The sequence below is a fragment of the Podarcis vaucheri genome (assembly GCF_965113315.1).
Source record: "Podarcis vaucheri genome assembly, chromosome: 7".
NCBI lineage: Eukaryota > Metazoa > Chordata > Lepidosauria > Squamata > Lacertidae > Podarcis > Podarcis vaucheri.
Genome location: NC_138765.1, coordinates 87,260,093 through 87,283,847, shown reverse-complemented (window position 1 = coordinate 87,283,847; position 23,755 = coordinate 87,260,093). Strand labels below are relative to the sequence as shown.

Genomic DNA, 23,755 nt, shown 5'->3' with positions numbered 1-23,755 from the left:
TTAGATTGGAAAATTTTCAGACTGGACTGATGGAAGTCAAAATATTGAATAAGATGTTAAAATAGGTTTAATTACTGTTGAAAATGGTATGTTTAAAAAACTAATAAAAAAGTATTTTAAAAAAAAATCCAAGCAAGGACAAGAGCTTAAAAGCTCTTGTTGTGTGGTGTCTGCTTGGGCTACCCAAGATGGAAAGAGTTTTTAAGCGCTTCTTCATACTGGGAGGGTGGGGGCATGACTTGCTCAGCGCAGCGGCTCTGGGGTGCTCTCCAGAGATCTTGAGGGGCATCTGAGTTCTTATGAGATCTCGCAGGAGCATCCTTCCAGAGATGAGGGGCCAAGCACACCTTGCCCACCAAGCGGACCTGGCGCGGAAAGAGCTGTTAAATTCTCTGCCTTGCTGGGCAAAGCCCGCTCAGCACTCAGTCCCTGGGAGTCCTGGGGATTCGCTCTCCCTCCCCTTCACACACTAAGTACTGTATTTTTCGCCCTATAGGACACACCTTTTCCCCTCCAAAAATGAAGGGGAAATCTGGGTGCGTCCTATGGGGCGAATGCAGGCTTTTGCTGAAGCTTGGAGAGCAAGAGGGGTCGGTGCGCACCGACCCCTCTCGCTCTCCAGGCTTCAGGAACACATCCGCAGCCTAGGCAGCCCTACGGGAGGTCCCGCAGGGTAGTCTAGGCTGCGGATAGCAGCCTGCTGCCCAGCGCGAGGGGTGCCCTGAAGCAGAGCGCCCCCCGCGCCAGGCAGACATCCGCAGCGTGGGGAGCCTTGCAGGAGTTCCCCACAAGGCTCCCCACGCTGCGGATAGCAGCCTGCCGCCCGGCGCGAAGGGCACCCTGATGCAGAGCGCCCCTCGCACGGGGCAGACATCAGCCAGCCCCACAAGCTTGGGGACAGCAGGAAGGCGCAGCCCCGCCATCCCGCTGTTCCTTGACCTGGTTCTGTTTCCCCGACCTGCTTTTGGGGGGGAAATAAAGGGAAAATTTTTTTCCTTTATTTCTCCCAAAAAAAACTAGGTGCCTCCTATGGGACGGAGCGTCCTATGGGACGAAAAATACGGTAGCTCAAAGGGTTTGGTATACATGGTTTTCGTGCAAACGTGGATCTCTTGGACCCAGACCCCCATGTAAGATGTAGTCGCACTGTACCCAGACCGGGGGTGATGGAGGGAGTGGAAAGAAGAGAAGGGTTCACGATCCAAGGTTGTTATTTCTTTTTTTGTTGTTAAATAATTTTTATTAGTTTTCAATTATAAAAATCCAATACTGTATATTGTATCAACACCATATTACCCCGCACATTTCTCATTAACAACAAAAAATATCCAAAAAGAAAACACACACACACCCCAAATCCCCAGACTTCCCTCCACCTTCCCTTCCCTCTTTAAATAAACCAAATCATCTTACATTCCAAATCCTTTTACCCAATTTTCCAACAATTAAATTTGTGATATGCTGCACAGATATTTTAAATATTCAAACTGTTTAGTGCATTACACATCTCTGCTTACAAACTATTTCCCCTTTTAAAATAATCCTTATTGTTGCTTTTTGCAAGCGTTTTTAAGCCACGTCTGCTGATGTCCAGATTTATTTACAATCGCTGGCTCCTAAATAAAAACCATTTCCCAGACAGTTACCCATTCTTTTTTCTTACTTTGGCATATTTAAATCTCTGGAAGAGGCTTCCCATTAGGACGATTCCCAATTTCAGCCCCCCTTCCTTCCAAATTTCTCTCTGTCTCCACAACTGTGATTTCACCAAAATTTCTCTAACTCAAGGCAGTTATTCCTACAGCGTATTGAGAACTGTGCAAACGCAAACACACACACTTTGTTCTACTGAATTACATGGGGCTTCCAAGACAAAACAAGCAACAGGCAATAGCAGCACAACAAAGCATTGAGCAGCAAGCAGCACCAGGGAAGATGTTTGCACCCCAGCTCCCTAATCTCAGCCACATACAAGGGGACGTAATTGGAAGCAGGAGCAAGGAAGTGCAACCACAACAGAGGTCTGCCTGCCTGGAAGGCGACCCGGCAGGACCACAAAGGAGGAGGAGCTCTCCTGGAAGGAGAGAAAACTTCGTTTCCCAGCTTGATTCAGAGGAAGTTCACGGCAGCTGTTCCAAAAATGGAAATGGCACAAAGCAAGCCAGCAAAGGTGATCCCACCAACGTTTCTGTCCCGGACAACAACAAAAATCCGAACAGAAAACCCTCCCTTACCATTCAGGATTCTTTCAGAGCAGGAAAAGAGAGTTTTGCAAAAGCTGCCAATGCTTATGTCTGGGAATTAATTTTGATGGAAAAGTTAACAGAAAGGGTACGTGAAAGAAAACTTGAGAAACTACATAATTTTTACATAACGTGGTCCTCCATTATTACATATGCATCAAAGAAAAAACATGCATTTAAACCACCTAAGATACATGGCAGCCTGTGGAATGATATTTTTTAAACCAGCAACTGTAGAAATATTTTTTTAATTTGACGATATTACTAATGTAATTATCTGGACGTAGTTGGGGCTGTTTGGGGGGGGGTTAGGGGGAAACTGTATTTGATTGCTTGTACTTGATTATATGTTGTTCTTATATTCGACTAATAATTTTTTATATACATATATACCGTTTTTTGCGCCCCATAGGACGCTCCGGCCCATAGGACGCACCTAGTTTTTTGGGGGGGAAATAAAGGGGGGGAAAATTATTTTTTTCCCCCCAGGTGCGGGGCTGGAAGAACCAGGTCGGGGAACAGTGGGAAGGCACGCTCTGCCTCCCTGCTGTCCCCCGAGCTTGTGGGGCTGGCGATGGGCAGAGCTGCGCTGATCCCGGGATGGCGGCCAGCTCTGCGCGGCCACCGGGAGCGGGGCGGAGCTTAGCGCCCCGCTCCGGATGGCAGCGCAGAGCTGCGCTGGTCCCAGGACCGCAGGCAGCTCTGCGCGGCCACCTCGGAGCCGGTAGTGTGATGGAGGCAGCAGGACCCTGGAACGAACACACCTCCTGCTCATGTGGACTGGCACTCATACCGGCCACTTTCAAGCCTATCGCTGCCACAAACACTTGAGGGCTGGAAGCATTTACTTCATCGGAAAGGGTTCTGATCTTCTAGCTGCAGAATTCAGGTCCATGAGAAAATTCTGCCCTCCTTTAGAATTGCACAAGACGAGCAGAGCTACGCAACGTGAGGAGCTGCTATTACAGTAACGGACGTCAGTGTGCTAATACCATGTCCCAGTTGTCTTGTAATGCTGGCATAACAGCACAGATGGTGACTTCATGCCTTGGCAAAAGGAGCCTCTTGAAGACCATCTGGGGAGAGGACCCAGGAGAGCTGGTGGGGTGGGACAGGGGAATGAACATAAGAACATACAAAGAGCCTGCTGGATGCATCCTTTTCTCACCGTGGCTGACCAGATGCTTGTGGGAAATTCACAAGCAGGATTCAGGCACCAGAGCCCTCTCCCCTCCTGTGGTTCCCACCAGCTAGTCATCATGGCTAGTAACCATCGCTATTCCTCTCCTACATGTCTTTGTCCAATGCTCTTTTAAAGCCATCCTGGCTGGCAACCATGACGGCCACCCATGGGAGAGAGCTCCACAGTAAGGTATAGGAATGGGACCAAACCCTGGGGATTCTGCCTAAAGGGGAAAGGGCACCAGCACACCTTCCTCTCTCAAAAAAAATTCAAGGGTCCACCTTTTTAGTCAAGGACCCAGGTGACTGTGCACAGTGCCATACGAACATGATTCTACAAAACAAGCACAGCACTGAGCAATTGTTCAAACAATTTGCAAAGTCCAATTAGGAAAAGCGCAGACCAAGTCAATGCAAAGCGATTCTGTGGGATGTAAAAGCAAAACATTTGCAGCTGAAAGAAAAGAGGCCCTTCCCAAGCACGTGTAGACACAAAGTCAGAAAAGCTAAAGCACAGAATGAACTCAGGCTTGCTAGAGAGGTTAAAAGCAACAAAAAAGGCTTTTATGGGTATGTTCGTAGCAAAAGGAAGAACAAAGAAACAGTGGGGTCACTCAGAGGAGAAGATGGTGAAATGCAAACAGGGGACACAGAAAGGGCTGAACTCCTCAATGCCTTCTTTGCCTCAGTCTTCTCCGATAAAGAAAACAATGCCCGACCTGAAGAATTTGGAGCAAATGATTCAGCAAAGGAAACACAGCCCAGAATAACTAAGGAGATAGTACAAGAATATTTGGCTAGTTTAGATGTATTCAAGTCTCCAGGGCCAGATGAACTGCATCCAAGAGTATTAAAAGAACTGGCAGATGTGATCTCAGAACCACTGGCAGTCATCTTTGAGAATTCCTGGAAAACAGGCGAAGTCCCGGCAGACTGGAGGAGGGCAAATGTTGTTCCTATTTTCAAAAAGGGGAAAAGAGAGGACCCAAATAATTACCGCCCAGTCAGTCTGACATCAATAGCAGGGAAGATTCTGGAGCAGATCATTAAGCAAACAGTCTGTGAGCACCTAGAAAGGAATGCTGTGATCACCAATAGTCAGCATGGATTTCTGAAAAATAAGTCATGTCAGACTAACCTGATCTCGTTTTTTGACAGAATTACAAGCCTGGTAGATGAAGGGAACGCAGTGGATGTAGCCTACCTTGATTTCAGCAAGGCATTCGACAAGGTGCCCCATGATATTCTTGTAAAGAAGCTGGTAAAATGCGGTCTTGACTATGCTACCACTCAGTGGATTTGTAACTGGCTGACTGACCGAACCCAAAGGGTGCTCATCAATGGTTCCTCTTCATCCTGGAGAAGAGTGACTAGTGGGGTGCCACAGGGTTCTGTCTTGGGCCCGGTCTTATTCAACATCTTTATCAACGACTTGGATGATGGACTCAAGGGCGTCCTGATCAAATTTGCAGATGACACCAAACTGGGAGGGGTGGCTAACACCCCAGAGGACAGGATCACACTTCAAAACGACCTTGACAGATTAGAGAACTGGGCAAAAACAAACAAGATGAATTTTAACAGGGAGAAATGTAAAGTATTGCACTTGGCCAAAAAAAATGAGAGGCACAAATACAAGATGGGTGACACCTGGCTTGAGAGCAGTACATGTGAAAAGGATCTAGGAGTCTTGGTTGACCACAAACTTGACATGAGCCAACAGTGTGACGCGGCAGCTAAAAAAGCCAATGCAATTCTGGGCTGCATCAATAGGAGTATAGCATCTAGATCAAGGGAAGTAATAGTGCCACTGTATTCTGCTCTGGTCAGACCACACCTGGAGTACTGTGTCCAGTTCTGGGCACCACAATTCAAGAAGGACACTGACAAACTGGAATGTGTCCAGAAGAGGGCAACCAAAATGGTCAAAGGCCTGGAAACGATGCCTTATGAGGAACGGCTAAGGGAGCTGGGCATGTTTAGCCTGGAGAAGAGGAGGTTAAGGGGTGATATGATAGCCATGTTCAAATATATAAAAGGATGTCACATAGAGGAGGGAGAAAGGTTGTTTTCTGCTGCTCCAGAGAAGCGGACACGGAGCAACGGATCCAAACTACAAGAAAGAAGATTCCACCTAAACATTAGGAAGAACTTCCTGACAGTAAGAGCTGTTCGACAGTGGAATTTGCTGCCAAGGAGTGTGGTGGAGTCTCCTACTTTGGAGATCTTTAAGCAGAGGCTTGACAACCATATGTCAGGAGTGCTCTGATGGTGTTTCCTGCTTGGCAGGGGGTTGGACTCGATGGCCCTTGTGGTCTCTTCCAACTCTATGATTCTATGATTCTAAGTTCTTCGGAAGAGGGTGTGTCTATACGCGCCACCCCCACCCCCAGCCCTTGCCCTGGGAAAAAACCACTGGGCTTTGCTTAAGCAATTGTGGGAGGCAAAAAATGAGCGATGAACAATACAGTGTGTTCCTCTTTTTCCTCAGACAACTGGGGAAAGGCAGCACAATTTTCTGCTTCAGGAGCAGTATACGGTCATTCTTGGTTTCAATGATGCAAGTGGCAGAGAGAAGCTGAACTATGAAGTCCAGATTGTTCTGAAGCCAGTGTGTGACCTACAGTGTGAACCTTCTGCATGAATATATGAGAGCCAACCAGATGTCCTCCAGATGTTTTGTACTACAACTCCCACCAGCCCCAGTTGGGCTCCCACCAGTGTGAACATTGCATGGTCATGTTGGCAGGGGCTGGTGGAAGTTGAAGTCCAAAACATCTGGAGGGCATCTAGTGGGAGAAGAGGGCACTACAGGGCCATGGCCTGATCAGAGATGGTCTGCAACAGCAATGCGATCACCATGTCAGCCTAAGAACCAAAAAAGAGCCTTTTAAGGTAGTTCAGCTTGAGCCTCCTACTAAACTGAGTGAGGAGCAGGCTAGCAAGTGAATTGGTGATAGAAGGGAGGTGTGATTTGGGGGAAAGGGGTCTTCTCCAGTTCATCCTCTTTCTACAAAACTATACCAGCAGCCTTTCTGAACATTACCTGGGGTTCCCACAGGGATGGAAAGATGGACAGTCTGGTAGCATATCCCAAAAGTATGCCACAGCCAAGGTGAGCTTCTCAAAGTCACCTCCATCCCTGCCCCCCAACGACTCTGGCCTCCCAGAGGGAAACAAAAGAGTAAAGTCACTAGAGGGTTTGTTTTTCCCACAGCGAGGTCTCCATGTGTTGCCAAGGGACGCAAATCCTGGTTAGACTATTCAGAAGACCAAGATGTACCCAAATATCCCCCCATGAGACCACCACCAAGAAGGCAGAGGGTTCAACTAGATCATGGGTAGGCAAACTAAGGTCCAGGGGCCGAATCCGGCCCAATCGCCTTCTAAATCCGGCCCACGGACGGTCCGGGAATCAGCGTGTTTATGCATGAATAGAATATGTCCTTTTATTTAAAATCCATCTCTGGGTTATTTGTGGGGCACAGGAATTCGTTCATCCCCCCCCCCAAAAAATAGTCCAGGCCCCCCACAAGGTCTGAGGGACAGTGGACCGGACCCTGCTGAAAAAAAATTGCTGACCCCTGAACTAGATGTGTATTATATTCTCAAGTCAGATGGCTAGACAGACAGCAGAGGAATGATGAAGGGAAGCGCCAAAGAGGTTTAACCTTGGGAGGCAAAGTCACTGCAAAAGTTTAAGAATGGCTAAATCAGTGGTTCCCAAACTTATGGTTCCACAAACTCATCCCCATTGCCGCCCAGCATAGCCTGGATTGCATGACCCACTAAGGAATATAATAACACAATAAAATTCAAGATAGAAACAATTAATCACACATCCATTCAAACCCCAATTAAACATGAACTTGATCCAGCGATACCAACTTTTCAAAGTCTGATAGTCATTTACGTCTCCAGCGCCCCCTCCATCCCCTTGCCTCTCAGTGCCCCCCTAGGTAACCCCACTGCCCCCCAGTGGGAGGGATCACGCGCTTTGGGAACCCCTGGGCTACATCCCAGTCACCTGCAGATGGTGGGGCTCACAATCTCTCGCACCACCTGGAAGCCCGCTGGATGCAGCCCCCGCCAGCCGTTGTGGCTGAGGTTGATGGGAGTTGCTGTTCTCTAGGGGTCTTCAGCTACATGTAAGGGGAAGCTGCCCTGTATATATAATAAGCAGATATAACAGATGGTTTTATATTATAATAATACTGCCTTCCAAGGGAGAACTGCAGTTCAAGAGGAGCTGCAATCTGTAAGGAACTGGCTGTGCCTTCCCTCTTCACACATGGCCAGTTGGCATCTTAAGCTCCCAAATGCACCTGAAAGTCTCTTTACTCAACTAGCAAAACTGACAAGTTTCGGTGGCATGAGAGAGCATTGTGTGCCAAGAGAAACCCGGCTGTGGAGGGTGGAGCTGCTCCTCTCCCCGGATCGGCTGGGAACAGAAAAGCGAGCAAGAGGGAAATGTAGCAATGCAACAGGATTTCAGCCTCCTTTTCCAAGGAAATTCTCACACAAACATGTCACAACTTCCATACAGGCCACAGTTTGGAAACCCACAATAATCAGCCCTGATTTTAGCTAGAAAGTTGTGTGTAAACTATGTGCTTGGGTAAAAGGCAGCAGTGGGTATAAATTCAATAAGGAAAATGTAAATTAAAAGACACCCGCCACTTGTTCTTCAAAACGCAGTCGTACCTTGGTTATCAAATGTATTGGTACTCAGATGTTTTGGCTCCCGAACGCTGCAAACCCGGAAGTGAGTGTTCCGGTCTGCAAACGTTTTTTGGAACCCGAACGTCCTATGCAACTTCCGCAGCTTCCGATTGAGTGCAGGAAGCTCCTGCAGCCAATCGGAAGCTGTGCCTTGGTTTCCAAACCGTTCCGGGAGTCAAACAGAGTCCTGGAATGCATTAAGTTTGACAACCAAGGTACCACAGTATACAAAACCTAAGCTGCAAGCAAACACTGCTCTAGAAACCTTAAAAAAGGAATCTAACAACAATTTTCAATTGCTCCATTTTTCTCCTTGCCCGTTTTGCTGTTCTCAGAACTATCACATGGATATTTTAAGAGATCAAATGAACGAACAATTAAATCCAGCGACTCTGAGATAACTTGCTGCCCCAAGTATATGCTGTAAATACAGCTGGAAATTCTGGGACATGTGTCCTAGGGCTATGTGTTACTTCATGTGGGGAAGGGCTGTAGCTCAGTACACCTGGTTGGCATGCAGAAGGTTCAATTCCTGGCATCTCCAGGTGGGCTGACACGAGACTCCGGCCAGAAGCCCTGCTGAGCCACAGCCAGTCAGTTTGGACAATAGTGAGGTGGATAAGGCAGCTTGCCATGATCAGTGGCACCCCCTAAAAATACCTCGGCACCCCAAGCAGCCAGTGGGGTTCCTCGTGCAGTTAGGCTGGCCTCATTAAAAGCCAAAGCGATCATCAGCACACACGGACAATTAGAGACGCCGTTCGCAAAAAACAAACCAGACACTCAGCTAATGCCTTCAGGAATCGTTCCATGCTCATCTAAGCATCTCTTGAGGCAACACTGAAAGTGTTCCTGGTCACTAACAGACTCTGCTCCTCAAATACTATTCTGAAAAAGGAAAATCCAGGCCTGAATAAAAAGGTGGTTCAAGAGTGATAAAGATCATTTGCCCACCTTGTTTGGTGCTATATGTGGTATCAAAGTGTGTGTGTGTTTTTTTAAAAAAATAGCTAGTAGATGAATATTCCACGTTCTTTCATCTAAAGAGCTTGAAGTGGCCTGCTCAAGGTGGTCTCCTTCTCCCCATTTTTACCCTCACAACAACCTGCAAAGGAGGTTAGGCTGAGAGGCCGTGACTGGCCCCAGGTGACGCAGCGATCGCCATGGTGGACTGGGGATTGGGACCTTGTACTCCCAAGTCCAGGCCCAATGCACAAAGCACAAAGCGCTGAGAGGCACACAACTGGAAGATTACAACACAGTGGACAAGTATCATTGCCATCCCATACTTTTCAGCAAGGTTTACAAAGAACCACAGAGCACAAAAATGATTGTTTTGGTACTGAAGAATGGTCTGAGCAGCAGGTAACAGACAGCCGTCCGAATAAGGTCCTGTTTCGAATATCTTCCCAAGCTAATACACACCTCAAAAACATTTCAAGGCCCTGATTGCAGGGAAGACTTCAGGAACGTTCCTCTCTCCAAAGAAGTTACTCGATTCCAAGAGGCCAATACCACACAACGGTCCAAAATTATAGGCAGGTTATTAAAGAGAACTGTGCCCTTGTGTGTGGTTTTGTATTCCAACACCACTACAAAAGAGCTTGCTGGAACAGGCCAACATGGCCCATTTAGTCCAACATCCTGTTCCCACAGTGACCAGCCAGATGCTTCAAGCGGGACCTGAGAACCTCCTGTGGTTTCCAGCGAGTGGTTTTTTGGAGGCACAGAATAGCCAACCTTCTCCTCTTCCATGGATTTGTCTAATCCTCTTTTAAAGCCATCTAGTTTGGGGGCCAGCACTGCCTCCTGTGGGAGCGAGTTCCATAGTCTAAGTGAAGTCCATGTAGTCCATAGATGACCCTTCTTCCTGGAGGTGGGCATTATGTCTTAAGCAACAGTCTATAGAAGCTTTTGCAGACCAAGCTCTGCTTCAACCTCTCATTCTGCTCTGCTGTAACAATGGCTTGTCAGCTCCCCAATGTGAATCGATATTGCCAGGGTGAAACACACAACAGACCAAGGTCAGGTTAACTGGTGGGCTCAATGTACTACAGAGGACAGCCTTTGCAGGCTTCAGGATTCCTAGCCAGGAGAGCAGCTTGAAAAGGAAGAGGTGTGACAAAGTGCCACGGGGCACTCTCTTAGCTCCAATGCCAGTCAATATCTACAAGAAGCTGCTGGGAGCAGCCATGAGGAGTTTTGGGGAGAGGTGCCGTCAGTATGCTACCTGCCCGCAAACTGTCTCGCTAGAGTGGGGCATGCTCTGGTTATCGCCCGCTTGGACTACTGCAATGTGCTCTATGTGGGGCTACCTTTGAAGGTGACCCGGAAACTACAACTAATCCAGAATGCAGCAGCTAGACTGGTGACTGGGAGCAGCCACCAAGACCACATAATACCGGTCCTGAAAGACCTACACTGGCTCCCAGTACGTTTCCGAGCACGATTCAAAGTGCTGGTGCTGACCTTTAAAGCCCTAAACGGCCTCGGTCCAGTATACCTGAAGGAGCGTCTCCACCGCCATCGTTCTGCCCAGACACTGAGGTCCAGCGCCAAGGGCCTTCTGGCGGTTCCCTCGCTACGAGAAGCCAAGTTACAGGGAACCAGGCAGAGGGCCTTCTCGGTAGTGGCGCCCGCCCTGTGGAACGCCCTCCCACCAGATGTCAAAGAGAAAGACAACTACCAGACTTTTAGAAGACATCTGAAGGCAGCCCTGTTTAGGGAAGCTTTTAATGCTTAATAGGTTATTGCATTTTAGTGTTCTGTTGGAAGCCGCCCAGAGTGGCTGAGGAAACCCAGCCAGATGGGCGGGGTATAAATAATAAATTATTATTATTATTATTATTATTATTATTATTATTATTATGCTGATGGCAGTCAGCTCAGTAACCTCTGAGCCAGGAGAGGCAGTGACAAGCTGACCTTGAATCCTGGCAACACAGAGACCACTGTGGGTGAGTGGTTCCCATGTCAGAAAAACTGGTCAAGTGCCTACCCTGGAAAGAGCAGGTTTGCGTTCTGGAGATGCTTCGGGATGCAGCTATGTCTCTGGAGGCCCAGGAAGCCTCAGTGATTAGAACTTAGAAGCACCTTCTACCAGCAGAAACTGGTACAGCAGCTGTGACTGTCCCTCGACTGGGAGTGTTTGGCCACAGGCATTCAAGCCTCAAGACTGGGCTACTGCAATGCACTCTATGTGGGGCTTCCCTTGAGCCTGATCTGGAAGCTGCAGTTAGTGCAGGATGTTGCGGCACAATTGGCAACAGGAGCGAGACCCTGACAGCATATTAACAGGTGTATTGTTCTCATCTTACCCCATATATGCCCACTTGACCACTTTGATCCATGGAAGTGGCACTACTACAGGTGCCCCACATTACCTGTTCTGCAGTTGTAAGAACTCAATCTTTTAGTGTGGCAGCACCTACACTCTGGAACTCTCTGCCTCTTGACATATATTCACCATACTCTTTTTGGCACCTGTCCCAAACGTTTTCTGTTTAGGTATCCAGACATATAGAAGGTTGATGTGTGTTTTAATCCGGTTTTTAGTTTGTCATTGATTTTTTTAAAAAAAATCAGTGCTTTAAATAGTTGTTAACCGCTTTAAGGTTGTATTACAATAAAGCAGCATATAAAGCTTGTAAAATAAATAATCCAGTTTCCAAGGCAGTATTGCAGCCTTTCCCAGTATGGTGCTTCTAGCTATTTTGGAATGCAACCCCCACCAGCCCTAGGGCATGGCTGGCAGTATGATACTGCAGCTATCTCTCCCCACCTCTCTTCTTCCCCAACCTTAAACCATGTATAATATTATACAGTTGTACCTTGGAAGTCAAATGGAATCTATTCCGGAAGTCCGTTCGACTTCCAAAACGTTCAGAAACCAAGACGCAGCTTTCGATTGGAAGTTCCTGTAGCCAATCAGAACCCACGTCAGACGTTCGGGTTCCAAAGAATGTTCGCAAACCGGAACACTCACTTCTGGGTTTGTGGGAGCAAAAATGTTTGGGTCGCAAGGCGTTCAACAACCAAGGTACGATTGTACTGTTTCACATCAAACATAACTGATCTGTAGAAAGGATTCTATGAATGGAAAACAGAGACTTTTGCAACCCAATAAAATATTTAATAAAAACAATCTGAACAAGAAAAGGGGGGGAGCAGTTCAGCAGCAAAACAGGGTTTAGGACTTATGAAGTCCAGACTATGCCAATCTCTGCTTCCCAAAAAGTTAGTCAACAACGCCCAGGCCTTGCCTGCTACACTCAAGTTCTCTGAACAGCTCAGCTGATTCGGCCCCCTGGTCTCTCAAGATGTTCATTAAAATGCGGTGCTTCCGCTTCCCATGCAAGAACGCTCAGCAGAAACTTCTGGGTGCTTTGATCCATCGCTCGCTTTCAGCCGACATTTTATCCAGATGTTATTTGCCAACCATTGTGCCTCTTTTAGCTTTTAATGAAAATAAACAATCCTCTTGTGAAACTTAAACCAAATTGCTATTTCTGGTCTCATTAGTACGATGCTAATTTTGACTCCCTCCTCTCATTTTTGCCAGGAAAAAAAAGGAATAGGATGTCTTGTCCCCTGGTCTCAGCTACTGTTTTCCCGGGGAACTTCCAGTCCCCCCCCCCCCGCAAGTGAGGGAAGCCCTTTTCGTGCAAATCCTTTGATTTAAATTCACTCTGAACTCTTGGCCCTTGAACCTGCACAGGTATGTCTGGGACCGATTCACAACTTTCAACACAGAGTAGTGACAGGGCAGGGCAAATAAACTGAATAAGGCTTTTGCAACAGTCCAATCTACAAATCAACTGATAATGCTTGCCTGGGGTTGGGTGGTGTACACCGTGTTTTGCCTTGGGCTACAACTGCCTGCAGAGATTATGTGACACTTCTCTGCTTTTGCTTTACTAAAGCTGAAAGAATACAACCCAAAGGTGGCATCACGTGACCTTAATCACACTCACTTCGGAAGACAGCTAAAGTCACAGGGGCCCCTGAAGGACACTACATACTGTATCCATATCCAGGTCAGATAGTTAGAAGCTGCAGCACAATTTCAGTTCTCTTACCAGAGCTCATTGATACCTAGAACTGTAAAAAGTAGGTATGGTACACCTTGAGGGCGCATCTTAGTTAGTTACTGTGCTAGTGTACCAAACAGCCTTTAAAGCTAAAGGTAAAGGACTCCTGGACAGTGAAGTCAGTCAAAGGCGACTATGAGGTGCGGCGCTCATCTCACTTTTAGGCCGAAGGAGCTGGCGTTTGTCCACAGACAGATTTCCAGGTCATGTGGCCAGCATGACTAAACTGCTTCTTGCGCAACAGAACACCATGATGGAAACCAGAATGCACGGAAATGCCATTTACCTTCCCGCCAGAGTGGTACCTATTTATCTACTTGCACTGGCGTGCTTTTGAACTGCTAGGTTGGCAGGAGCGGGGACAGAGCAAGGGGAGCTCACGCCGTTGCAGGGATTCGAACCGCCGACCTTCTGATCAGTAAGCCCAAGAGGCTCAAGGGTTTAGACCACAGCGCCACCCGCGTCCCATCAAACAGCCTTTAGCTCCACCTGACTATTCCAGCGCTGCAAGATAGATCCCTCTTAAGCAGACAGGGAATGGCTTAAGATGAGCAGGAATTCTCACTCCAGAATTAGCTTTCGGAAGCAGCTTTGCTCTCACTAGACCCAAATGTCAGGGTAGTACATGTGGCAATTCCAGTTATCATGAAAAAACATGCACTTAAGAGACATCATGCTGAAATTGGAGCCAAGCAAAGAAGTGGCTGAAGATGAAGATTCTCCCTTCAGATTTTTGTGTTGAATAAGCAAAAGTTGGAAGCACGTTCCATGAGAACATGGGAATGGAGCACTTGCCAGCGTAGTTTACACCTGTATACCTTTGGCTTTCACCCAAGTTAAAGACATGCTATTTATCCTACAGACTTCCGCAACCTGACACTTTCCAGATGTTTTGGACTACAACGCCCATCAGCCCCAGCCAGCACAGAGGCTGATGGGACTCGTAGTCCAAAACATCTGGAGAGCACCAGGCAGGATATGTCCAACTGTTGAAATAAAAACAAAGCTGCAACAAAATGTACGTCTCTTGCATTCTTTGGGGCCAGAAGGGAAACCGCCACGGCTGCCCTCACCTCCCTCATAAGGAAGGTTCATCAAGCAAGGCTGAAACTTCAGTTGAGGAAGAGGAGCATTTGTGAATTGACCCTTTCTGATACAATGCCTGGGAATGCGTTTCTGCATCACCTCAAATACATTTTGGTTGTGTCTCTTTACACAGTCTACTTCCAGTCATCAAAACACAGAGAATAAACCGGCAGGATTTAGGCAAGGGTCATATGAACACGTTCTCTTGAAATGCCCCAAAGATTCTTGATTCAAGATCCGGCCCTATGTCAATTTCGCTTTCATCAAGTACAGCTTTTCTTTTTTAGTTTTCCCTCAAACATATGCAACCAGGACACAGCCCCTCTGCCTTTTCCGAGACCACTCAATCAAAATGAGGGGGGGCAATATGCAAGTGGGGTATAGAAAGGATAGAAGACATTTCCTAGTGGATAGGGCCAATATTCTTTACATGAGGAACCATTCAAGACTTGATTTCTTGCTGCTCAATGTTTGAACTGACTCTTTTGAAAATGGTGTGCTTGACAATACTATTGCGAGGCACTATTAAAGTTCCACTTTCAGCATCTGTCCACGATTACACATTCACACATGCAATTAACCACCTGACGGTACAGGAATCAACAGGGCATGCATGTGTGAACTGCCTGCAAGAGAAACTGACCACCATTTGGAAGCCTGCCCCTGAATTTGCTCTGTCTATACACACCAGGCCACAGATAAACAAGGCAACCCCCACCCCCCCGGAAACACACCCTGAAGCCTATTAATCACAGCTTAAATTCTGCAACCTGATCCTAAACATGTTTACTCAGAAGCAATTCCCACTTAATTCAGCAGCACTTAGGAAATGAGCAATCTGGATAGTTCTGAATTGTGGAAGCATGCACTATGATTTTAAGGAAGCTCCTTGGGGCAAGGACCAGTCATTTTTGACATATTAATCTAGAGCACCATGGTCACGGATGACACCACCTCAAGCACTCAGCTCTTGGTGTATTTGTGTTGCAAGATCCTTAAGGCAATTTTCAAGTTCTTCACTGGGGAAATCCTGCGATTCCTTGATGAGAAGATCTGAAACAGCAGGCCAAGGGTTCCTGAAAGGCAGAGCGGCCCAACATGTAGCTTCAAGGGGAGCACTGGATGCAATATGGGGGTACCCTCTCCATAGCTTATTGGCCAGTGCCAAGACTTATTCCACATGTGCCAAGCATACACCCTAGAAAAGCCTTCCCCAGCCTAGCACCTGCCTGATGTTTTGGACCACAACTCCTATCAACCCCAAGCAGCATGACGACTGATAGGAACTGCAGTTCAAAACATCTGGAGGGCACCAGGTTGGAGAAGGCTGACCTAGAACACGACCCAGGTTCTCCCGTAGGGTTTAGGGATTCCATGGTAGTCAGGCTGCCGTGGAAAGATATGAGAGCCAGTGTTTTAAGGAAGGTGGCCTCTGACTTACATACAGGGGTGAAAAACTGACTGATGAAAAGGAAGATCACCAGGAGATTATTTAAGCACATGCCTGATTAAACAGCCTTCCTTCATAACACTGAGCTATTAAGATTTCAAAAAACAGGAACTGGGAGCAAGGGAGATGTCTTGAACCCGGGAAAGAATTACAATAAAGCCACAGAGTTGTGTCTAGCCTTTCGATCCAGAAGGTATCTCCTGCGCCTGGTGTCTCATAACCGAAAGCTATCCAAGCGCCTGGTAACTAGAAGCCAGAGATATAACAACCGAACACTAGCACCACTATGCCTCTAACCTAAGAAGATAATAGCTGAACTTTTAATCCTTTGCTAAAACCCACTTGCGCTTTTTTAGGCCAGGTGCCTCCTTCTTTCCCGATACCTGTGGCTCTCAGGACCCCTTTCCAAACCCAAACGGGTCAGTGTCACGCATGAAGCCAGAACCCAAGGGGCCGTTCTCTTCCCCCACTTGACTGCCCGGCTTTTATCAGTCTCATTTTAACAGATGATTTCCGCAGGTGATCCTTAGCAGGATCCAGTCCAAAGAACAAACTTCTTAACTGCAACACTTGCTAGTTTTTCTGAGAGTGTGCAGAGAGAGAGGGGAAACTGCTCCCTGCTGATCCGAGCTGCTGGGAGAAGCTGGAATATTGCTTATTCGGTTTAATTTATTACAAGTTACGTAACCTTAATGCCCATATAGGAGTTTGGACCCAAGTCAGCCTTCTTTACACCACAGCAAATCCCACAACAGCACAAGCTCACACCTAGCAGCAAACACCCATCCGTGTTTTTAAAAAGTGCCATTTGTTAAATTCTCCAAAACAGCATCTCTGTAATTATCTGGCTATTTCACATTTCAAAAAGATTGCTAATCGCTCGGAACAAAAACAGCCCCAGTCCATATTGTGCGTTCAGGCTGCTTTTGTCGTGTAATTAAAAGGAGGACATTCACAGGTAAGCAAAGTCACCCTAAAAGGCATTTATTTGCCACCCCCTTTTTAAAAAACTGTTTACAAAAAGACAGAAAATACCATGGAGGGTCTAAATGCCTCCAGTTTCTACTGTTCAGCCACCAAAGCAAATCTAGTAAGGAAACAGGAGGAGGAACAGAAGGCAACAGAGAGAAGAAAATACCCCCAAAATGTGGGGTGGGGGGGAGGCGGCAGGGAAGCAGAGAAGGAAGCGAGAGGGGACAGATAATCCGATTGCTTCGCTTTATCAGTCGGTGGCGAAGTCTTGAGCAGAGATGGATTACTTAGAAAGCCTTGCATGTATTCTAAAGCAGGTAGCTCTCAGCAGCCACTATGTCCTTTCAAGCAGGTAGTCCTCAGTGAGGCGGATTGCTGCCTTCCCGTCCTTTCACTGTTTTCCTCTCGGTTAAATAAAATTCCATTTATTGCATTTCAATCCCACCTTTGTCCTCCCAGGAGCTCGGAGTGGTGTGCGTGGTCCTCCCCCACCTCATTTGACCCCCCCCAACAGCCCACAGGTGAGGTGGGCTGGGCTGAGAGGCAGCAAGGGACTGGCCCAAGGGCACCCAGGGAGCTCACGGCCAAGTGGGGGATTTGAACCCTGGTCTCTCCCAGCTTCTAGTCCGCCACTCTCTAACCACTACACTGCACAGCCTTCCATCTACTCTTCTCCTCCGCCTCCGGAGCTTGGAGGGGGGAAGGCGGGTCTGCGAAGGAGGGGAGCGCTTTCGAAAGCGGCGGCCAAAGACCCCGAGACTCCGCGCCCCAGCTCGACGGGACGCGCGACACTCGCCGCTTCTTCCATCCCAGGTAAGTTGACTCGGGAGGGTTCCAGGGTGGTTTTCCTCGCGAGCAAAGGCTCAGCTGGGAAGGGGAGCCGGAGCCGCGCCCGGACGGGAGCGGGCCACTTACCGAGGGTGAGGAGGGCCACCTCGGCGGCCGCCGCGCCGACCATCTTGCCCGGCCAGCCGAGGAAGAGGAGGAGGGGGGAACGGCGGCAGCGGCGGCGGCGTCGGTGGACTCAGCTGGCCAGCCCTCGGCCCCCGGCGGCGGCGTCGAGCATTCCCGGCGGGGCCGGCGGGGAGCCCCTTCGGAGGGCGAGCGGGAGGCGCGTCCCGAGGTCCGTCGACAGCGATGCACCTGCGATGGGCGGAGCAGCAGCCAGCGCCTTCCCGGGCCGTCGGACGCGCAGGCGGGCGGGCGGGCGAGCGAGCGAGCAAGGGCGTCGGTGCGCTCCTCTCAGCGCGGCTCCTTCCAGGTGCGCTGCGCGGCCCCGAGTGGCCGAGGCGGCGAGCGGCGTCCGCCCCTCCTCCTGGCGCTGCGCCGGCCTCCCTCCCACGCCCCCCGGGCGGGGTGGCGGCTCCGGCCCCCGGGACGCCCTGCAGAAGCGCCCCGCGGGCGCTAGGCGGCGACGGGCAGCCGCCAGGGAGAGGCTGCACGTCGGAACAGCTGGAGGTCCGTCCCCGCGACCCGCCAGGAGGTGGTCGCGCTGCGGGAAAGCATCCCTTGAATGCCTCTGTTTCATTTCGTTTCTTTTGGGCAGGGGACGGGGGGGGGGGGAGCTCATGAAAACCAGGGGAAAGTTTCATGGAAAAGTTTCGAATTGCAACTTTTTTTTAGTACAGTACTTCCACTCTTGTATGTGATAAGAAGTGCCTTTTATATTTGCAGCACAATAAAAATCCTTTTTTAAAAAAAGTTTGGTTTAGAATTATTGCCCCTGATGAATGAATGATGCTCTAACTGTAAATGTATTTTTCCCTAATGATTTTCTTTTTTAACTTTAAACTGCTTTTAGATTATTATCATTGTAATTGATTTCAGAGTGTTTGAAACAGTTTCAGAATATTCCTATCCCTTCTTTTTTTCCCTTTTTGAATTGCGGGTCTGTTTGCCACTGCCCCCCCCCTTGCCCAGGCTGCTTGGCTTGGATGGACAGGGCTAGAAATTCAACAAATAACTCAAGAAGAAACCTCTGGGGTTGCCTAAGATTTTGTAGCTCTGCTGCGTCTTCAGGTGTTGCCATTACTCAAACAAGAGGCCCTGATCCGTCCCAGGTATCTGCAAAACCTCGCCATTCCCAAATTGCATCATGAGAAACAAGGCAGACCTCTCCTCTCCCCACTCACCAGCTGGGGCAACCCAACAGACAACATATTTTCCTCTTAGTCATTCAGGTGACTTGCACCTATTTGACTTAGGGATGGCCACATTATGTAGTTTTTGCAGCAGAAACCAAAAGCCAGAAAGTGTGTTATGATGAGCAACTGGCTAAGAATGACCTGAAATATCTGCACATTTGTATCCAGACTGGATGGCAGCCATGGGGACAAGTGGGAGAGTGGCAAGTGAGACAACCACTTACATGGAGAGACAGGTAAGGATTGCAGGGGGCTAGACTGGATGACCCTGGGGAAGGGTCCCTTCCAATTCTCCAATTCTATGACTCTATGTTAAAGTGCAGGGCTACAAGCTTAAAACATCTTCTTTTAGCTTGAAAGACTAACAGATTTCTTATGTGGGGCTACCTTTGTAGGTGATCCAGAAACTACAACAAACCCAGAATGTGGCAGCTAGACTGGTGACTGGGAGCGGCCGCCGAGACCACATAACACCAGTCTTCAAAGACCTACATTGGCTCCCAGTACATTTCTGAGCACAATTCAAAGTGTTGGTGCTGACCTTTAAAGCCCTAAACGGCCTCGGTCCAGTAAACCTGAAGGAGCGTCTCCACCCCCATCGTTCTGCCCGGACACTGAGGTCCAGCTCCGAGGGCCTTCTGGCGGTTCCCTCCCTGCGAGAAGCCAAGTTACAGGAAACCAGGCAGAGGGGCTTCTCGGTAGTGGCACCCGCCCTGTGGAACGCCCTCCCACCAGATGTCAAAGAGAAAAACAACTAGCAGACTTTTAGAAGACTTCTGAAGGCAACCCTGTTTAGGGAAGTTTTTAATGTTTGATGTATTACGGTATTTTAATATTTTGTTGGAAGCCACCCAGAGGAAGCCCAGCCAGATGGACAGGGTATAAATAAATTATTGTTATTGTTACATTAACTTTCACAGGTTGCTGCAGACCAGAACAGCTTCTGCCACAGTAAATCTGTTGGCCAACAAGGTGCTACAAGACTCTTTCTTCTTTGGACTACCACCCTTCTGAAAAGCCTAGATTAATTTTCTCTGTATGTTCACAAACTAAAATTTTAGCTGAGGCCAGTTTTAATGAGCAAGTGTAATAAAAAAATGTTCACTAGTGAGGCTATAAATAGGGAACCACACTTGGAGAGGGGGGGCGGGCAAAGGGTGTTTTTTTTGTTTCTCATGTGTGACTATAAACCAGAAAGAAAAAGGATATTAACACAAAGGCCTTTCCTGCTTAGAAATATGTAGTGAGCTTGACCAGGTTTTTTTTTGGGGGGGGGGGTCTTTTGTGGTACTCACCAGGATAGCGAAATAGTAGTACTACAACAACAGTTCTAACAGTCATGGTGCCCCCCTGGTGGTGTGGCAGTGGAATAGAAAAGAGCCTTGCTGGGATGGGGGGGGGGTCAGACTACAACTCCCTTCAACCTGTGGTCTAAATTACATCTGGAGGGCACCACGTTGGGAAAGGCAGTGTGAGTGCTTTGGGTGATAGCTGGAACGTACGCAGAACCATTGCCTGGGAGAACACTGCCCGATGGCCAACTGAAGAAACTTTTGCAACACCCAGAAAAGCAAATTTGACTCATTCCTCTCTTTTTTATTTATTTAATCAAATTTTTGATACAAACATCAACCGCAAAAGACACATACAACAAAAACCATAATAACAGTAATAACACAATTTGACAATTCAGATTTGGATACACCGATATACCTATTTGACTCATTCCTTTCCAAACAAAGGTTGCCACGTTTTCAAACTGGCCGCTGTGCCTGCGCCTCTGGCGTCTGGCGTCTATGTCCAAACAGCAGGAAGCTTTGACCTCTGCAGATCAAGCTGCTCCATTAAAGGCACATATTCCGTCACCTGACAACCCCACTCAACTCCCCTCTGTGCTATTTCTCATCTCTTTGGGCAAGCTTGGAGACCACAATATTTATTTATGTAAATAGAAGGTCGCTCCATTGTAATCACCTTCCCACTCCTTGCTTGAGTCATTCATACGCATAGTTGCTACATCTCTGGAGGAAGCAAAAAACGGCAAACTCAGTGATTATCAGGGCTGTTTGAACGGGGGGGGGGGGAGCAGGAGAGATTTCTTCAACAGCTGGATGGGTTTAGTGAAGGAAAAAAACTAGGCCCATCCTAATCCAGATTATTCAGCATTAAACAGCTTTAGAGAGAATAAAACTGCTGTAGGCATGTTTGCAGATCAGCCCCTTTGCGCCGCGGCAGGGGACCCGCGGAGGAAGAGATGTACAGCAGGTGCTGCTTTCACCCACTTTTGTATCGCAGGCTGCGTCTGACAGCATTTCCTTATTTAATCCCATTGGAGCCTCGCTCCCACATGGCATCGGGTCAACTTTGTCTCCATTGCAGCAAATGTAGCAGCAGTGTATATTTTACTTTATGCGTAGGGGCTGGGGCTTTGCTTTGTTTTGCTTTTCTACAGTACTGGAGCAGAACCATACCAGGAAATCATGATGCCTGACAAGGCCTCTCCTCCTCCCAGAGGGGAGGGGTTGTGAGCGGGAGCACCTTCCCGCTGGGGCAGGGGGGCGTGTACGGCTCCCTGCTCCTGATTGCCTCTGCTGCCATGCCCAAGCCTCCCAGCCGACCAATAGGCGGGGCTGGTGGGCGGGGCTAGCCGCATTTAAACAGCCGCGGCAGCGCTCTGCTCCCAGCCTGTTCCTGCTTTCTTCAGATCTCCCTGCCTCCCTCCCTCCCTCTTAGGTCAGCTTCTTTTCCGTATTGACTTTGCTATGGATTTCGTTTGGTTGCCTTGGTTGCCCAAGGGGCCTGGTAGGACTTTTTTATCCATTTGGCAAATTGGCACCAGCCTCTTGGTTTTTCCGCCTACCTCGTAGCAATTCGTCACAACTTTCTGGTATTGGCGGTTAGGCATTGGAATATGTGTGCTGTGTTGGAGGACTGGATAGGCGCCATCATCTACCCCTCCCCTTGTTTGGGTATTCCGGTAAAGGAATCCGGCGGTCGTGGATCCTGTCCGATGCCCTGCTGGTGGCTAGGGCCATGGCACGACCCTTGGTGACGTCACGGGGGAGCTTCCAGTTGTATTTGCATCAACAAGCTCCTCCCATTGGTTGTTAACCCAGATATGACCCCTGGCTGTGCGGGGTGGTACAGTGGTGCCCCGTAAGACGAATGCCTCACAAGACGGAAAACTCGCTAGACGAAAGAGTTTTCCATTTTGGAGGTGCTTCGCAAAACGAATTTCCTATGGGCTTGCTTCGCAAGACGACAATGTCTTGCGAGTTCCTGCTGGTTTTTTCCCCTCCCCCCTTTTTCTAAGCCGCTAAGCCGCTTATCAGCTGATCCAATCAGCAGAAAAGCTGCTAAAAGCCGCTAATAGCGCTAATAGCGCTAATCCGCTAATCCGTCAATGGGCTTGCTTCGCAAGACGAAAAAACCGCTAGACGAAGAGAATCACAGAACGGATTCTTTTCGTCTTGCGAGGCACCACTGTATTGCTGTTTCATCCAATGCCTAAGCCAATACTACTCGCATGCTGTAACCAATAAAAGTTGTGGCTGAATTTTGCCCATTAACCTAAAATAATGTGTCTCTGTGTCTTATTATAATCCTATGCGGGTGGCGGGTCCTCGACTCACAAGAGGACCCTGCTGGAGCAAGGGTCCTACATCCTGTTCTCACAGTGACTGGCCATCAGGTGCCCCAATGGGAGGCCCACAAGCAGGACTCGAACGCAAGAGCCCTCTCCCCTCCGGTGGCTTCCAGCAACTGCCATTTATAAGCATTGCTGCCTCTTACTGTGGAGGCAGAGCTTAGCCATTCCTGCCTAGTAGCCCTTGAAAGCCCTCTCCTTCTTCATGAATTGGTCTAATCCTCTTTTAAAGATCACTGCAGATGGGGACAGCAGCCACGAAATTAAAAGACGCCTGCTTCTTGGGAGAAAAGCAATGACAAACCTAGACAGCATCTTAAAAAGCAGAGACATCACCTTGCCAACAAAGGTCCGTCTAGTTCAAGCTATGGTTTACCCAGTAGTGACGTATGGAAGTGAGAGCTGGACTATAAAGAAGGCTGATCGCCGAAGAATTGATGCTTTTGAATTCTGGTGCTGGAGGAGACTCTGGAGAGTCCCATGGACTGCAAGAAGATCAAACCTCTCCATTCTGAAGGAAATCAGCCCTGAGTGCTCACTGGAAGGACAGATCCTGAAGCTGAGGCTCCAAGACTTTGGCCACCTCATGAGAAGAGAAGACTCCCTGGAAAAGACCCTGATGTTGGGAAAGATGGAGGGCACAAGGAGAAGGGGACAACAGAGGACGAGATGGTTGGACAGTGTTCTCGAAGCTACCAGCATGAGTTTGACCAAACTGTGGGAGGCAGTGGAAGACAGGAGTGCCTGGCGTGCTCTGGTCCAGGGGGTCACGAAGAGTCGGACACGGCTAAACGACTAAATAACAACAACAAGGTTGGAGGCCACCATTGCCTCCTGCCGGAGCGAGTTCCAGATTTCAGCTCTGCATTGAGTGAAGAAGTCCTTTCTTCTGTCTGTCCTGAATCTTCCAACATTCAGCTTCATTATAAGCCCACAAGTTCAAATATTATGAGAGAAGAAGCAAAACTTTTCTCTATCCACGTCCTCTGTGCCAGGCATCACTTTATTAACTTATATCATGTCACCTCTTACTCGCCTTTTCTCTAAACTGAGCTCAAATGCTGCAGCCTTCCTTCTCCCCCTGGATTATTGCTCCATCCCCTTGATCATGAAGACCTCCTGCAGCCTCTAAAGTAGCCTTGCCCAAACTGGTGCCTTCCAGATGTTTGGGACCACAACTCCTCATCAGCCTCAGCAAGGGCCATAGCTCAGTGGCAGAG

The 23,755-nt window shown here is 48.4% G+C and overlaps 1 protein-coding gene across 1 annotated transcript in view; it reads right to left on the bottom strand.

Moving 5' to 3' along the window:
- The window catches only part of TGFA (transforming growth factor alpha), a 52,944-nt gene extending 35,082 nt beyond the window's left edge, over positions 1-17,862 (bottom strand). Inside the window, exon 1 of the mRNA XM_082230684.1 lies at positions 17,661-17,862. Coding sequence (XP_082086810.1) covers positions 17,661-17,703 — 43 coding nt within the window. The 5' untranslated portion in view covers positions 17,704-17,862. The remainder of the gene's footprint in view (positions 1-17,660) is intronic.
- Positions 17,863-23,755: the final 5,893 nt, after the last annotated feature.